Source organism: Erythrolamprus reginae, chromosome 8, assembly GCF_031021105.1.
Source record: "Erythrolamprus reginae isolate rEryReg1 chromosome 8, rEryReg1.hap1, whole genome shotgun sequence".
NCBI lineage: Eukaryota > Metazoa > Chordata > Lepidosauria > Squamata > Dipsadidae > Erythrolamprus > Erythrolamprus reginae.
The window spans coordinates 11457367-11475199 of record NC_091957.1 but is presented as its reverse complement, the minus strand read 5'-3'; the positions used below and the strand labels follow the sequence as shown (position 1 = coordinate 11475199).

The 17833-nt window shown below is 44.0% G+C and overlaps 1 protein-coding gene across 2 annotated transcripts in view; it reads left to right on the top strand.

Annotated features, from left to right (window-relative positions):
* DENND1A (DENN domain containing 1A) overlaps positions 1–17833 on the top strand; it is a 235816-nt gene that overhangs the window by 191955 nt on the left and 26028 nt on the right. Inside the window, exons 19-20 of one of the 2 annotated variants that reach the window (XM_070758843.1) lie at positions 3715–3846; positions 16552–16608. In XM_070758843.1, coding sequence (XP_070614944.1) covers positions 3715–3846; positions 16552–16608 — 189 coding nt within the window. The remainder of the gene's footprint in view (positions 1–3714; positions 3847–16551; positions 16609–17833) is intronic. The other variant, XM_070758844.1, reaches the window with a different exon arrangement.

Genomic DNA, 17833 nt, shown 5'->3' with positions numbered 1-17833 from the left:
GTATGTAAACTTGACTACGCCTTATTTTTGGGGGGTGGCTTATATTAGCAAATTCTGCAAAACCTCTGACATGCCTTACTTTCGGGGTACGTCTTATTTTCAGGGAAACAGGGTAGAATTGGCCAGGTCAATAGTGTTGTGGCCTGCCAGAACCCTGTGCAGCTGATAGCTGTTTCCAACAGCTTGTGCAGCTGGCATCCAAGTCAGACAGTGAGGAGGCTGGAGAGGACTAGGTACCAGAGTCGGAGATTCAGCCAGGGCCTTCAGAACCTCTCATCAGTGACGAAGAAGAAGAAGAGGAACCTATTCTCAATGCATGGGCATGCAGAGCTTCTAAAAGGCAGGAATGGCTACTCGGGAGGAGGTCTCCTCAGGAGTAAGGCTTTGGGTTAATTGGCCACTCCCCTAGCCTATTTAAGGGATGGTGACAAAGGCAGCAATTTGCAGGAAACAACGTTCGTTCATATTCCTTCGTGTCTTGACTCCAGAAATGTTTGATCGGCTCTTGTTCTCTCTCTCTCTCTCGGCATTTTTCCTGCAAATTGCTTCTGGGCATTTTGCCAACCACTGTAAGATTGCTTTTTATCTACAAAACTGTTTACTCGGAATTGAGTTATTATTTCGTGGGCTCGTGCTGGCGTTAATGAAATTGAATTAGCAGCCGGCATTCAGAAAAAGACTGCTTTAAACTGTACAATAGTACCTCTAGATACGAGCTGCTCCACATGCGAGTATTCCAAGATACGAGCCAGGATGGGAGCGAAATTTCTGTTCCAGACCCAAGCTCAAATTCAGGATACGAGCCAAGCTTCCACTAGGTGGCGCAAGAATCCTTGCTTCTGGTTATCTCCACGGGGAAAAACAAAGTCTAAAGCCATTTGTTCCAGATACAAGCTGATCGACATACGAGCTCCATTCTGGAACGAATTAAACTCGTATCTAGAGGTACTACTGTATTTGGGTTTGACGGCTACGAATAAAGCTCATTAGTGAGTCCTTCATTAGTAAATTAAGGTTTGCCCAGACTTTGTGTATGCTGCGTGTCTTGTGATCATAAGCTGGGACAGAACAAATAGAAGGACAACTTGAGACCCCCCTTCCAGATCGTTGCATTTTGTGGCCATCTGCAAACAAGCTTTTGAAATACGTGCCATTTCCAACAGTGGTCTTCAAGGCATCACCAAAGCGGTTCCAATTTTGGTCCTCCTTTATCAACTTTTGGGGGCTTTTTGTTCTAACAAAAGCTTGGTTTGTCCTGGTTCGCACCGGTTCACCTGAACCAGAGATAAGCAAAGTTGGCTCTTCTCTGACTTGTGGACTTCAACTCCCAGAATTCCTGAGCCAATCATGCTAGTTCAGGAATTCTGGGAGTTGAAGTCCACATGTCATAGAAGAGCCAACTTTGTCTACCTCTGACCTGAACCGATAGCAAACTGTCGGTGATATTATGGAGCTGGTTCGATCACTGCTGGTCTGTGGATTCTGCCATCTTTTGGGGGGATTTTTTTAAAAAAATTGGAATTTTTTGCTGATTTTTTTTTTCTGCGCAGCACTGCGCATGCGTTGCCATTCTGTTTTTGGCTTTTGGGGGGGGTTGCCCTCTGCATTGCATGGCAAGGCCAGGCGACATTCAATGCATGCGTAGCCATGCAGCGTGGGAGGAAGCAAACTGGAGGCGAGCTAAGTTAGAACCCCCCCCAGATACGGCGTCCAACTTTTTCACAAAAGTAGTCTTCCCCTTTGTCTGGGCCCTTCACTTAGTTAGCCGAGTTCTACAAAGACAAGATGTAGGTGTCCTGTTTATAGAAAGTCTCCTGGATGGGGAGTCCTTTTTTATTTTAAATTTTTTTACCAGTTTCTTAATTTTCTGTGACACATTTGTGTGTGTGTGTGTGTGTGTAGAACCTTGGCGCAATTGTCTGGATCTGAAAAGGTCTCTTTGCTTTTTCTGTCTGGAACGAGGTCCGTCCAGGCTTTGTTAGGTTCAGGTCATCCTGTGCCCCCCCCCCAAAAGAATGCTTTCTAATTGGCTATCAGCTTACCGGTCTCATTAGAGTATTTAAGCCCAGAGGAGAACTTGAGGGGCAGGTCAGAGGTCAGCCATCAAAGCAGCCGGCCTTGAGGTCACATGTCTCTATATTTACCAGGCATTAGTGCCTTGACATTGTCACAAAGAAGTTTAGAGTTGAAGCTTCCTGCACAGCTGGCTTTGTGGCGCGGTGGATAGACTGAAACCTTTTCATTATTTCTAATCTTCGAGGACATTGTGTGACGGCCATTTCTGTCCTCAACTTGGCTCGAATCTTGCCTGGTTCATTATATGAGGTTCTCTCAGTCCTGTGCACAAGCCATGGGCTCTTGTAGAACCACCTGGCTTTTAACCCACTTGTTAATTACCTATAAAAGGTAATTAAATCTATTGGGGGCTTTTGCACAAGTCCGTCTTGTCTAGCAGTGGTGGCCCTACCTTGACCAGGAGGCGCTCCACACAGTCACTCACGCCCTCATCACTTTCCGTCTTGACTATCGCAATGCGCTGTACATGGGGCTACCCTTGAAGAGGGTTCGGAGACCTCAGCTGGTGCAGAATGCAGCAGTGAGTGCAATAACGGGTGTACCAAGGTACGCCCGTATTACTCCAACTTTATGCGTGCTGCGTTGGTTGCCAATCGGACTCCGAACGCAGTTCAAGGTGTTGGTTATCACCTTTAAAGCCATAAATGGCTCAGGGCCTCCTAAACTGTAACCATAAAAGGCAGGGAGAAGCCTCCGTGGGGCCTCTCTAGGAATCTCCTGGAGGAAACAGGGCCAGAAAAAGCAGGGAGAAACCTATGTGGGGCCTCTCGAAGAATCTCCTGGGAGGAAACAGGGCCGGAAAAGGCGGGGAGAAGCCTCTGTAGGGCCTCTCTAGGAATCTTCTGGGAGGAAACAGCCGGAAAAAGCAGGGAAAAACCTTCGTGGGGCCTCTCGAGGAATCTCCTGGGAGGAAACAGAGCCGGAAAAGGTGGGAGAAGCCTCTGTGGAGCCTCTCAAGGAATCTCCTGGGAGGAAACAGGGCCGGAAAAGGTGGGAGAAGCCTCTGTGGGGCCTCTCTAGGAATCTCCTGGGAGAAAACAGGGCGGGAAAAGGTGGTGAGAAGCCTCCATGGGGCCTCTCTAGGAATCTCTTGGGAGGAAACAGGGCCTCCATCCTCCCTGTGGTTTCCCCAATCGCACGCATTATTTGCTTTTACATTGATTCCTATGGGAAAAATTGCTTCTTCTTACAAACTTTTCTACTTAAGAACCTGGTCACGGAACGAATTAAGTTCGTAAGTAGAGGTACCACTCTATGTATGTTTTTATATTATTCTTATTATTGATTTTTATTATTAGATTTTAACTGTTTTTATTGTTGTTGTATTTATTCCGATTGTTAGCCACTCAGAGTATGTTTGGAGTGAGCGGCATATAAATACAATAAACAAACCAAAAAAAGTTACACATTTCTGGGAAATTGTACAAGTTGCAATGAACAACCTGAATATTATTATTATTATTATTATTATTATTATTATTATTATTATTATTATTACTATTATTATTATTTAGATTTGTATGCCACCCTTCTCCGAAAACTCGGGGCGGCTCACAGAATAAATATAGAAACAACGTGTACATTGCCCTCACCCCCTAGAATCCAGTGTGATGTAATACTGTGTTTTCTCCTCGGCAGGACATCAGTGAAAATGGCTGTTCCACCATGCCAGAAGAGTCCACTTCAAGGACAGCACCATCTCCCTTGGCTGAAAAAAGGGAACCAAAACTCCGAGATGACAGGCGACCCATCACCGTTCACTTTGGCCAGGTAAGCTGCGGAGGTGACTTGAAACGTCCTCTAGTGTCAGACTGTCATAGGATGGTGGGTCCCCATTGGACCTTCCAGGATCTCATCATTTATAGCAATAGCACTTATGTACCACTTCACAGTCCCTTACAGCCCTGTCTAAACAATTTACAGAGTCAGCCCTTTCCCCCCAACAGTCTGGGTTTTTACTGACCACGGAAGGATGGAAGGTTGAGTCAACCTTGAGTCTGGTACGATTCGAACTGCTGGGAGTAGGCAAAATTAGCCTGCAACACTACATGCTAACCTCTGCACGAGCACAACAGATAGATAGATAGATAGATAGATAGATAGATAGATAGATAGATAGATAGATAGATAGATAGATAGATAGATAGATAGATAGAATGATAGATAGATAGATAGAATGATAGATAGAATGATAGATAGATAGATAGATGATAGATAGATAGAATGATAGATAGATAGATAGATGATAGATAGATAGATAGATAGAATGATAGATAGATAGATAGATGATAGATAGATAGATAGATAGATAGATAGATAGAATGATAGATAGATAGATGATAGATAGATAGATAGATAGATAATGATAGATAGATAGATAGATAGATAATGATAGATAGAATGATTGATAGATAGATAGATAGATAGATGATAGATAGATAGATAGATAGATAGATGATAGATAAATAGAATGATAGATAGATGGATGATAGATAGAATGATAGATAGATAGATAGATAGAATGATAGATAGATAGATAGATGATAGATAAATAGAATGATAGATAGATAGATGATAGATAGATAGATAGATAGATATATAGATAATATATAGATAGATAGATAGATAGATAGATAGATAGATAGATAGATAGATAGATAGAATGATAGATAGATAGAAAGATAGATAGATAGATAGATAGATGGATGGATGGATGGATGGATGGATGGATGGATGGATGGATGGATGGATGGATGGATGGATAGATAGATGATAGGTAGATAGAGGGAGGGAGGGAGGAAGGAGTGGAAATAGCCCTTACACATATATCACTTCACAGCACTCTCATTTTACTGGTCTCGGAAGGATTATTTTTATTATTATTTATTAAATTTGTGTGCTGCCCTTCTCCGAAGACTCGGAGCGGCATACAAATCTAATAAAAGGAAGGCAGTCAGCAGAATTTGCCTGCAATACTGCATTCTAACCACCACATCACCACAGATGATAGGTAGGTAGGTAGGTAGGTAGGTAGATGATAGATAAATGATGGATAGATGAGATAGATAGAGAGATAGACAGACAGGCAGACTTCCTGGATTACTGGTCTCGACTCAGCTCTCCTTTTTTATTTTTTTATTTTTTTATTTAATTATATTTATTTATTAGATTTCTATGCCGCCCTTTTGCTACCCAGCCTGAGGTGGAGGGGGGGAGGAACCCAGGAAGGAGAGCGCGGGAAACACGAAGCAAATTGTCACCCTAGTGAACGACACTGGTGGTTGTAAGTCGAGGACTTAACAGTTCACTTGAACGATGATGATCGTTCAAGCCACTCTCACCTTGATCACATGGCCAGCAAGCCACTCCTACCCAGTCACATGACCATTAAGCCACACCCACAAAATAAGCCACACCCACAGTATGGCAGTAAAAATTTGGGCTGCCCATTACTGGGTATATCTAGTGCATGAGATACTTCCAAGGGTCTTCCTGCATCTCTGAGTGGTCCCCTTTCCCTCTCCCAGTAAAGTAAATATCCCCAACCTTTTGTCCTGGGTTCTCCCAACCTGCTACCTCGCTTTCAACTCTTTCGTTCATTCCTGGTGCCGGCCGCCAGTATATTAGGATAATAAGCACTGCAGCCCCTTTCGAAGAGGGAGGGGAAAAAGCAATGAACGGGGGGGGGGCACACGGGTGTGTATGTGGAAAAATCAATTAATGGCTGCTTAATAGCAAGCTTCATATTTTAGTATCGACTCTCGTGGGTTGCTCTCTGCCATTCGGTTGTGAAAACCTGCCGGGATGAAGCGACTTAATCATTACAAACATGAATTTAATATGGCAAGCTTTTTGGTAGGGCCTGTCAGAAATAGGTTTATATCCGAGGGAATATTACAATGCAAGAAAACAGTCTGTAACCATAGGAAAGGCAGATGTAAGCCATAATCTGTATGTAATCACGCCTTCTCTGTGGCGGCCCCGACCCTTTGGAATCAACTCCCCCCAGATATCAGAGTTGCCCCCACCCTCCTAGCCTTTCGTAAGCTCCTTAAAACCCACCTCTGTCGTCAGGCATGGGGGAATTGACATGTTCCTTCCCCCTAGGCTTATAAAATTTGTGTATGGTATGCTAGTGTGTATGATTGGTTTTTAACTTGTGGTGTTCTTAAAATTAATTTAATATTGGATTTGTCTTGTATTGCTGTTGCTGTGAGTCTGCGGAGAGGGGCGGCATACAAATCTGATTAAACTTAAACTTAAACTTACTAATTGTGCTGCAACCTGATTGGCTGTAACCTATATATAAGCAGTAACACCCTTGCATGGGTGTGGTTTGTTAGTGTGGGTTTGTGATAAGTGGTCTTGTGATAGAGTGGTTTGTAGCGAGTGGTTTATGCTTAGTGGTTGTTATAGTGGTTTAGTGCTTCGTAGTTTGTGGCTGGTTGCAGTGGTGGATGTAATAGTAGTGTAAGATAGTATCGTGGTAGTTTATTGAGAGACGCCTTTTGCTAAGAAGAAAAGTAAAATATATTTTTACAAGAAAGCCTGCTGGAGTGTGTTTCATTCACCACTTCAGTTAGGTATAGTGGTGAACTGTGGTTAGTTGGTGGGTTAACATCCGCATGCGCAAAACTCTCATACAACAGGGCTGGGAGGTGGGATCGAGAACAAGAAGCAATGAGTGGAAACTAAACAAGGAGAGAAGCAACTTGGAACTAAGGAGAAATTTCCTGACAGTTAAAACAGTTAACCAGTGGAACTGCCTGCCTCCAGAGGTTGTGAACGCTCCAATACTGGAAGTTTTTAAAAAGATGTTGGATAACCATCTGTCTTAAGTAGTGTAGGGTTTCCTGCCTAAGCAGGGGGTTAGACTAGAAGACCTCCAAGGTCCCTTCCAACTCCGTTGTTGTTGTTGTTGTTGTTGTTGTTGTTGTTGTTGTTGTTGTTATTATTATTATTATTATTATTATTATTATTATTATTATTACTATTACTTAAGTGTCAGGATTCCAAATAGCATCTGAAATTTAATCAGAGTCCGAGGCATGCCCTTCCTCAAAGTTCCCATTTATTAGCAGAGCCATTCTTGACACATATGTGAGAAAGCTGAATCTGAAGTCTCATGGGTTTCTCACCCAGTTGAAAGTTCATTCCCATGTGACCATGCCCACACGTTCATTGCATGGCCCAGTCTGATTCTGCCAACATGTCCGGTCCTCTCATCAACTTCCGGGCAGGTGCTGAACAAAGGATGACCTTGAAAATATAGAAGGAATTTGTTATGGCTACAACTCTTCAAGCCTCATCAACAGCCCCTCCCAAATTCCTGCAGCATTAATACATTCTACATTGTAATATGTGGCAAGCTCAAAATGTCCAACTCAAAAAAAGGGCTTTGGCCTGACATTAAGGGCAGAACAAGAAACAATGGATGAAAACGATCATATATTTTTTTTGGACTATAAGACATGGAGCAGGTATTCACTTACCTTCCCTACTGGTTCACAAATGTGAGCGTGCATGGCACACATGCACACAAGCTTCAAAATGTGCTTAAATGGGATGGCATAGTGCCGGGGCAGGTCCCGGTGGTCGCTATTACTAGTTTGCTCAAACCAGTCCAAACCCCACCTCCCTATAAGATGAATGTCAAAGAGAGATCGGTAAGGGAAGGGGAGGGAAAGGGAAAGGGAAAAGAAAGGAAAAGGAAGGGAGGGAAGAGTTGGAAACAAGAGGAAGGAAAGGAAGGAGTAAAGAATGAAAAAAGGAAAGGAAGGAGGAGAAATGAAAGGAAAAGGAGGAAAGGAAGATAGGGAGGAGGAAAGGAAGGGAAGGGAAGGAAAGGAAGAAAGGAAAGAAAGGAAAGGAAGGAAGGAAAGAAAGAAAGAAAAGGAAGGAAAAGGAATGGAAAAAAGGAAACAAAAGGAAAGAAGAAAGTAAAGAAAGGAAGGGGAAGGAAAGAAGGAAAGGAAAGAAAAAAGGGAAGGAGGGAAGGAAGGAAGGAAAGGAAAAGAAGGAAGGGCACGACAGGAAAGGAAAGAAGGAAAGGAAAAGAAAGGAAGGGAAAGAAGGAAACAAAAGGAAAAGAGAAAGAAAAGGAAGGGAAGGAAAGGAAGAAAGGAAAGAAAGGAAAGGAAGGAAGGAAAGAAAGAAAGAAAAGGAAGGAAAAGGAATGGAAAAAAGGAAACAAAAGGAAAGAAGAAAGTAAAGAAAGGAAGGGGAAGGAAAGAAGGAAAGGAAAGGAAAAAGGGAAGGAGGGAAGGAAGGAAGGAAAGGAAAAGAAGGAAGGGCATGACAGGAAAGGAAAGAAGGAAAGGAAAAGAAAGGAAGGGAAAGAAGGAAACAAAAGGAAAAGAGAAAGAAAAGGAAGGAAGGAAAGGGAAAGAAGGAAAGGAACGAAAGAAGGGAAAGGGAAGGAAGGAAAGAAGGAAGGAAGGAAAATTCCTCTTTTCACCCCCTTCCTATGCCAAATGAAAAGAACATAAAATCACCCTCTCGGGCACAAACCCTGGAGAGGCCACTTCAAGAGGGCAGCATGCAGAACGAAACCCAGAGCAAATCTCTTCCTTCCCCATGACCCAAACGATGCAGCAATCCAACTGGCGGCCAATACCCCCCACCACCACCCCCAGTTCCGGCAGTGGGGGCTGCCTGCTCGTAGCCCCTGCAGAGCCGGCCTTAATTGAGTTGTGCTGTCAGAGTGACAAACACATTTGCATAAAGTCTATTTATTTGGTTCCGCCGAAGTCCGCTGGCTGCTGTTTGGGGGAAACGTCCTTAATCAGCCTGCTGTAAGTCAGCCGGCAGGCAGCTCCTCGGTCGCTCGACGAGCTTTTCTTCATTAAGTGACAGATTAACTGAAGGGGACGAAGTGTGTGTGCGTGCGTGCGTGCGTGCGTGTGTGTGGTGTGTTGCCGAGCCTAACTGCAACATTTAATTTTAACTCATTAGGGCTCGCCCAACTGGAGTTGACAGTTGGCCATGGGTGAGTTGTTCTCCCGCCAGTCGCGGTCATTAATCCGCTCACAAAAGAGGTCGGATGGAGCTCCATCGACTGCTGGCTGAAGCGACAACAGCATAAACACCTTTCGGCTGTGTGTACGCCATTGGGTTTTTGTTGTTGTTGTTGTTGCTGTCGTCGTTGTCGTTTCCGCTCCTCAACGCAACGCCGCGTGGTTGGGAAGTTTTCTCCCCGTTTCTCCTCCCCGTGTTGGGCAAACAAATCTTTCGACGTGCGTCTCGCCTTCAGAGGAGCTGCCTTGTGGGTTGGGGCAAGTTGTGGCTTTGTGCCATGGGGTCTAAAAGAGGGTAGAGTTCCTCCCTCTTCTGCTGAGAAGGAGTTTGAACTGCTTTTCTGGTTCTTGTCCCTTCTTAAACATAGAGACATAGAAGATTGACGGCAGAAAAACATCTGGTCCATCTAGTCTGCCCTTCTACTATTTCCTGTATTTAATCTTAGGATGGATCTATGTTTATCCCAGGCATGTTTACATTCAGTTCCTGTGGATTTACCAACCACGTCTGCTGGAAGTTTGTTCCAAGCCTCTACTACTCTTTCAGTCAAATAATATTTTCTCACGTGGCTTCTTCCGATCTTTCCCCCAACTAACCTCAGATTGTGCCTCCTTGTTCTTGTGGTCATTTTCCCATGAAAAAAACTTCCCTCCTGAAATGTCATTGTCAATCAGTGTTGCTTCCTAAGTGGACAGTTTGATTTCACAGAAGTTTGATTTAATGATAGATGGATGGATGGATGGATGGATGGATGGATGGATGGATGGATGGATGGATGGATGGATGGATACAAACAAACAAACAAACAAACAAACAAACATAGAAGATTGACGGCAGGAAAAGAACTCCTGGACCACCTAGTCTGCCCTTATACTATTTCCTGTATTTTATCTTAGCATGTATCTATATTTATCCCAGGCATGTTTAAATTTAGTGACTGTGGATTGACCAACCATATCTGCTGGAAGTTTGTTCCAAGCATCTACTACTCTTTCAGTCAAATAATATTTTCTCACGTGGCTTCTTCCGATCTTTACCCCAACTAACCTCAGATTGTGCCCCCTTGTTCTTGTGTTCACTTTCCTATTAAAAACACCTCCCTCCTGAACCTTATTTAACCCTTTAACATATTTAAATGTTTCGATCATGTCCCCACTTTCCCTTCTGTCCTCCAGACTAGACAGATGGAGTTCATGAAGTCTTTCTTGATACGTTTTATGCTTAAGACCTTCCACCATTCTTGTAGCCCATCTTTGGACCCGTTCAATTTTGTGAAATATCTTTTTGTAGGTGAGGTCTCCAGAACTGAACACAGTATTATTCCAGATGTGGTCTCACCAGCCAACGCTCTATACAGCAGGTCTTTTTCTGCCGTCAATCTTCTATGCTTCTATGTGTGACACACCCTTTTTAGAAACACACACTTGTCTTTCTACAAGGTTTCCGGGCTGCCACCGATGCCGGGGAAACATACTTGGTATATATACCCAACCTTTGGATTTTATTTATTTTATTTATTTATTAATTAAATTTGTATGCCGCCCCTCTCGGTAGACTCGGGGCGGCTCATAACAGTAATAGAAAAAACAATGTACAATACAAATCTAATAATTAAAACTAAAAACCCATAATTTAAAAAAACATGCACACAACATACTATACATAAACAGTATAGGCCTGGGAGAGTTATCTCAGTTCCCCCATGTCTGACAGCAGAGGTGGGTTTTAAGGAGTTTATGAAAGGCAAGGAGGGTGGCGGCAGTTCTAATCTCATGGGGGATCTGGTTCCAGAGGGTCGGGGCCGCCACAGAGAAGGCTCTTCCCCTGGGAACCACCAACCGACATTGTTTAGTCAACGGGACCCGGAGAAGGCCAACTCTGTGGGACCTAACCAGTCGCTGGGATTCATGCGGCAGAAGGCGGTCCCGGAGATATTCTGGTCCGGTGCTATGAAGGGCTTTATATGTCATAACCAACACTTTGAATTGTGACCGGAAACGGATCGGCAACCAATACAGGTTGCGGAGTGTTGGTGCGACATGGGCATAGCTAGGGTAGCCCATGATTGCTCTCGCAGCTGCATTCTGCACGATCTGAAGTTTCCGGACACTTTTCAAAGGTAGCCCCATGTAGAGAGCGTTACAGTAGTCGAACCTCGAGGTGATGAGGGCATGAGTGGCTGTGAGCAGTGACACCCGGTCCAAGTAGGGCCGCAACTGGTGCACCAATTTCGTGGGGGCAGTTCTAATCTCAGGGGGGAGCTGGTTCCAGAGGGTCGGGGCCGCCACAGAGAAGGCTCTTCCCTTGGCACCCGCCAAACGACATTGTTTAGTCGACGGGACCCGGATTCTTTCCAGGTCATCCAATACAGGTTGGTGTCTTCGTCTTAACATCACCTTGCTATGGATTACATCTCTTCTGCAAGGAGAAGCGTCGAAATCTGGCCAGGGATTTTTATTTTATTTTATTTTTCTTCTCCTTCTTTTTTTTTAAAAAAATTCCGCCAGAAATGTATGCCGTTAGTTCTCCGCTGACAGTGTCCTTGAGGATTTGACAGTGAAATTTCCCAGCCGCTGCTCTTCGTTAGGATCCTGGTGCTGTCTAACAAGGCAGCCGAGCCAGCCCCGTCTTTGCCGCCGTTGTTTGTTCTCGCAGGGCTTCGGGGCTCCTGCAAGTCAGCGCATCGACCAAGACTGATCATTACAAGGGCGTTCGCTTACAATGAATAAAAATGTCACCCGCGCGCCTCCCGCCTCGCAGTGGTACAAAATGTCAGCTCTGTCAAACACACATTGCAAGGAGCACAGAGCGGTTGGTACAAATTGGAAAGCCGAATATTCCCTCGGCTTTCTGATATTCTTCATTTGAAGCCCGAGAAAAAGAATTGTTAACCTATTAGCTGCGATGATTTTGAGAGGGAAAAAAAAAGCCCGCTGGAGCCCCGGAATGGACAGATTTCTGGCGTGCTTGAGGAAAATGTGGAGGAATCTGTTTCTTGCAAGTTTGGGATGATTTCATAGAGGGACGGTTCTGTGAGTGGACGGTTGGCTTGGTTGTGATTTTTGGAAAAGTTTGCAAAGATTTTTCCCAAGCATGATTGAAACATTTAACCCAAAATGGGTGAACAGTGCGATCAGGCAGTAGGGAAAGCAAGTAGGATGCTTGGCTGCATAGCTAGAGGTTTAACAAGCAGGAAGAGGGAGATTATGATCCCGCTATATAGAGCGCTGGTGAGACCACATTTGGAGTACTGTGTTCAGGTCTGGAGACCTCGCCTACAAAAAGATATTGACAAAATTGAACAGGTCCAAAGACGGACTACAAGAATGGTGGAAGGTCTTAAGCATAAAACGTATCAGGAAAGACTTAATGAACTCAATCTGTATAGTCTGGAGGACAGAAGGGAAAGGGGGGACATGATCGAAACATTTAAATATGTTAAAGGGTTAAATAAAGCCCAGGAGGGAAGGTGTTTTTAATAGGAAACTGAACACAAGAACAAGGGGACACAATCTGAAGTTAGTTGGGGGAAAGATCAAAAGCAACATGAGAAAATATTATTTTACTGAAAGAGTCGTAGATCCTTGGAACAAACTTCCAGCAGACGTGGTTGGTAAATCCACAGTCACTGAATTTAAACATGCCTGGGATAAACATAAATTCATCCTAAAATTAAATACAGGAAATAGTATAAGGGCAGACGACATGGACCAGGAGGTCTTTTTCTGCTGTCAATCTTCTATGTTTCTATGGACTGAATGTATTCACCCAGATTCCATCCCTCTGTTGAGGCAGCCTAGGACTGTGTTGGCTTTTTTGGCAGCTGCATCCCATAGCTGGCTGATGCTTAAGTGGTGGTCCACCAGGACAGCTAGATCCCTCTTCCAGGCACTACGGTTGAGCCAGATAATGTCTACTTCAATTTTATAGATGGCTGATTCAGGAGGCCTTCCCTGTTCACCAGTAAATCCACAGTAACTGAATTTAAACATGCCTGGGATAAACATATATCCATCCTAAGATGCATCCTACAGGAAATAGTATAAGGGCAGACGAGATGGACCATGAGGTCTTTTTCTGCCGTCAATCTTCTATGTTTCTATCTCGCAGCCTGGATGTCGAGGGTCAGACTGATGAACCCAACTGAAGCCAGTGCCCCTGAGGCGGTCCAATCACTTTATGGAAAACTTTATTTATTTACAGGGTGCCCAGCAAACCTGGGAATCAGGGAATTATCAGAGAAATCAGCAGTTCGGGAAATATCAGGGAATGATCAGGGAATTTGTGGGGGGAAATGGAATAAATCGGGTGGGGGGGAACCAAACTGTATTAAAATGTTTAATCTGATTTTAATTTTAATGTTTAATTAAAAGCACAATCTGAGGTTAGTTAGGGGAAAGATTAGAAGTAACATGAGAAAATATTATTTGACTGAAAGAGTAGTAGATGCTTGGAACCAACTTCCACCAGACGTGGTTCGTAAATCCACAGTAACTGAATTTAAACATGCCTGGGATAAACATAGATCCATCCTAAGATAAAATACAGGAAATAGTATAAGGACAGACTAGGTGGACCATGAGGTCTTTTTCTGCTGTCAATCTTCTGTCGGTTCTGTGGGCGTGGCTTGGTGGGGTGGCCGTGAGTGACATCAAGTTGGCCACGCCCACTCAGTCACATGACCTACCACCAAGCCAGAACTCTTTCTGTGGGCGTAGAGGATATAATAACCCAAACGAACACCCCAACACTTGACATATTCAAAAGGAGATTGGACTGCCATCTTACTGAGGTGGTGAAGGATTCCTGCTTGAGCAGTGAGTTGGACTAGATGACCTGCAAGGTCCCTTTCAACTCTAATAAATAAATAAAGTAGCATCGTCCATGCATGTAAGGGTCTACATGGCATCGGACCAGAATACCTACAGGACCGCCTTCTGCCGCATGAATCCCAGCAGACGATTAGGTCCCACAGAGTTAGCCTTCTCCGAGTCCCTGGCGGGGCCTAGGGGAAGAGCCTTCTCTGTGGTGGCCCCGGCCCTCTGGAATCAACTCCCCCCGGAGATTCGAATTGCCCCCACCCTCCTCGCCTTCCGCAAGATTTTGAAGACCTATCTATGTCGCCAGGCATGGGACAATTAATGTATCCCCTTCTCTGGCCATTATGTGTGATTGTGATTGTACAGTATTGATTGTTTTTTAAGATAGCGGGTTTTTAGTCATAGTTTTAACTATTAGATTTGCATTGTACTGTTTTATTGCTTTTTGTGAGCCGCCCCGAGTCTTCGGAGAGGGGCGGCATACACGTCTAATAAATTATTATTATTATTATTATTATTATTATTATTATTATTATTATTAAATTATTATTATGTGGGCGAAGCCTTGTGCTGCAATTGCTACCAGCTCTACAACTAATGGCAGGCATCCCTGTTCCCCGTTTTTGCTGTGGCCCCTTGGGCCAGATTTCAGCACCTCACGGGCCGAATTCGGCCCATGGGCCTTGAGTTTAACATTCCTGCGGTAGTCCATTTTAAGAGCCAGTTGAAACAATTATTGAATTATCTCTCTCTCACACACACACATAAACGCGCCCAGTTCTGCAGCTGGTTCCTTCACAACCGCAAACCAGCTGCAGTCATTTTAAGCCACCTCCGACAGCTCCAAATTGGGCATTCATGGCGTTCTCTCGACGCGGCGCCAGTAATTAAGAGATTTTCCTACCCGAGTTTCCCATTTTTGACCTTTTTGCAAAACAATATGCGTTTTGCTGCATCAACAAATTAATTGCAAATCAGGGGCTGCTTCTCCATATAACGATCCGTGTCTCTGGTTTTGTGAGGAGCGGGGGAGGTCCAGAATTCAGAGTACACCAACCCCCACCCCAAATGTCCCCCGTCGTCCCATTATTATTATTATTATTATTATTATTATTATTATTATTATTATTTAGATTTGTATGCCGCCCCTCTCGGCAGACTCAGGGCTGCTCACAACAGTGATAAAACAATATACAATAACAAATCTAATATTAAAAGTCTATTCTTTGTAAGTTTTAAATGTGTACCTTCCAGCTCTATTTTGATTAAATCAGTGGTTCTCAACCTTTATGATGCCGCGACCCCTTAATACAGTTCCTCATGTTGCGGTGACCCCCAACCATAAGTCTAGTGCCAATTTGCCCAACAGAGCCCTAAGATGATTGGCAGGAAGGTCAGAGGGGCACGCCCACTATCAACGCCCGATTGGTCGGATTGTAAAAATACGTTCCAGGGCGCCAGAATAGAAGCTTCAGTTCCGAACACCAGGGGAAATTTGTCTTTTCCCATTTGGTTTTAGGGGACTCCTGTGAAACAGTCGTTTGACCCCCCCCCCCAAAAGGGGTCCCAACCCCCAGGTTGAGAACCACTGGATTAAATTAAATGAATTAAAAGATGTAGCGATGAGCCGTGTCTTGTTGGCTTCCTGTTCTCCTCTGCATTTCTTATTTATTTCTTATTTATTTTATTTGTTCTTTCAATTTTTTATGCCTCCCACTCCCTAGAGACTCAAGGCGGCTCACAACAAAAAATAAACATCCAAAATTTATTTATTTATTTATTGATTGATTGATTGATTGATTGGATTTGTATGCCGCCCCTCTCCGCAGACTCGGGGCGGCTAACAACAGTGATAAAAAACAGCATGTGACAATCCAATACTAAACAACTAAAAAAAACCTTATTATAAAACCAAACATACATACAAACATACTATGCATAAATTGTAAGGCCTAGGGGGAAAGAATGTCTCAGTTCCCCCATGCCTGACGGCAGAGGTGGGTTTTAAGAAGCTTACGAAAGGCAAGGAGGGTGGGGGCAATTCTAATCTCGGGGGGGAGTTGGTTCCAAAGGGCCGGGGCCGCCACAGAGAAGGCTGTTCCCCCGGGTCACGCCAAATGACATTGTTTAGTTGACAGGACCCAGGGAAGGCCCACTCTGTGGGACCTAACTGGTCACTGGGATTCGTGCAGCAGAAGGCTGTCTCTGAGATAATCTGGTCCGGTGCCATGAAGGGCTTTACAGGTCATAACCAACACTTTGAATTGTGACCGGAAACTGATCGGCAACCAATGCAGACTGCGGAGTGTTGGTGTAACATGGGCATATTTGGGAAAGCCCATGACTGCTCTCGCAGCTGCATTCTGCACGATCTGAAGTTTCCGAACACTTTTCAAAGGTAGCCCCATATTATAAAAACAGTTTACAAACAATTTAAATAAAACAATGAAACCCACACACATATATATATGGCCATGGGTTGGGTCCTTAAGCCCAACAAGTTCAAACGATCTGAGATTCCACCACCAAACCTTTGTTCTAGGAAGGTGAGGTTTTTTTGGAGGTCTCGGCTGTGTGATATTTTGGGGTGGTGGAGGCTCCCTTAGGGCTAATGACTGAAGTTTCCACTTTGCTGCAGCCAAGGGCACCACCGGTGAGACCACCACTTCCCAAGATCCATCGCTCCACCAGGCCCGTGAGTAAACCGGCCACTTGCCTGCCTCTAACCCTGCGTGCTCCTTCATCTGAACTAAAACCAAAAAACCAAAACTGCTGGATGGCGTTTAGCAAACACACGAGTAGCCAGTTGGGGTTGGCGGCCTTGGTCATAAGGTTCTAGGTTTCTGCTTGTCTTCTTCAGAGCCATTCTTAACTCCTGTAGGTCTTTTGACACCTTCTCTGGATTATTATTTTCTACAAAGGTTCCTCCAGGTGCAGAAGTTCTACCCAAGTCTTCCCAAGCTTTAGACTAGGGGGTCTTCAAACTTGGCAACTTTTAAGACTTGTGGACTTCAACTCCCAGAATACTCCAGCCAGAATTGGCCAGCTGATGGATCAATTGGTCATGCTATGCTGGCTGGAGAATTCTGGGAGTTGAAGTTGCCCAGTTTGAGGACCTCTGCTTTAGACTGTAGCAGTAGATACAAGGAAGGGTAGAAGAGGTATTTGGTGGACCGCTTTTGTTATTGATTTTGATGGAAAGTTTAGCCAGGCACCAAGGCCTGGTTTTAGTCCCCAACATCTCTAAATTGGGATAACAGCATAGCATTCACATTTAGATTTATATACTGCTTCACAGTGAAGGCTGGGCCAACCTTGAGCGGGTGAGAATCGAACTGCTGGCCGTGGTCAGAATTAGCCTGCAATACTGCATTCTAATCACTGTGCCACCACAGGAGATAGGTAGATAGGTAGATAGGTAGGTAGGTAGGTAGATAGATAGATAGATAGATAGATAGATAGATAGATAGATAGATAGATATTTAGATAGATAGATAGATAGATAGATAGATAGATATTTAGATAGATAGATATTTAGATAGATAGATAGATAGATAGATAGATAGATAGATAGATAGATAGATAGATAGATAGGCAGAGAGAGAGATATGAGAGAATGAGATAATAGATGAATGATAGATGAGAGAGAGGTGAGAGAGAGAGTGAAAGATATATAGACAGATAGATACAAATGATAGGTAGATAAATAAGACACATTGAGATGGGCACAGAATGGATAGATGATAGATGGATGGATGGAAGGACAGATGGACAGACAGATAGATGTATAGACAGATGAGAGAGTGTGATGAGAGATAAATGAGAGAAAGAGGTGTGTATGTGTGTGTGTGTGTGAGAGAGAGAGAGAATGATAGATATATAGAGAGATGATACAAATGATAGATGAATAATTGATAGAT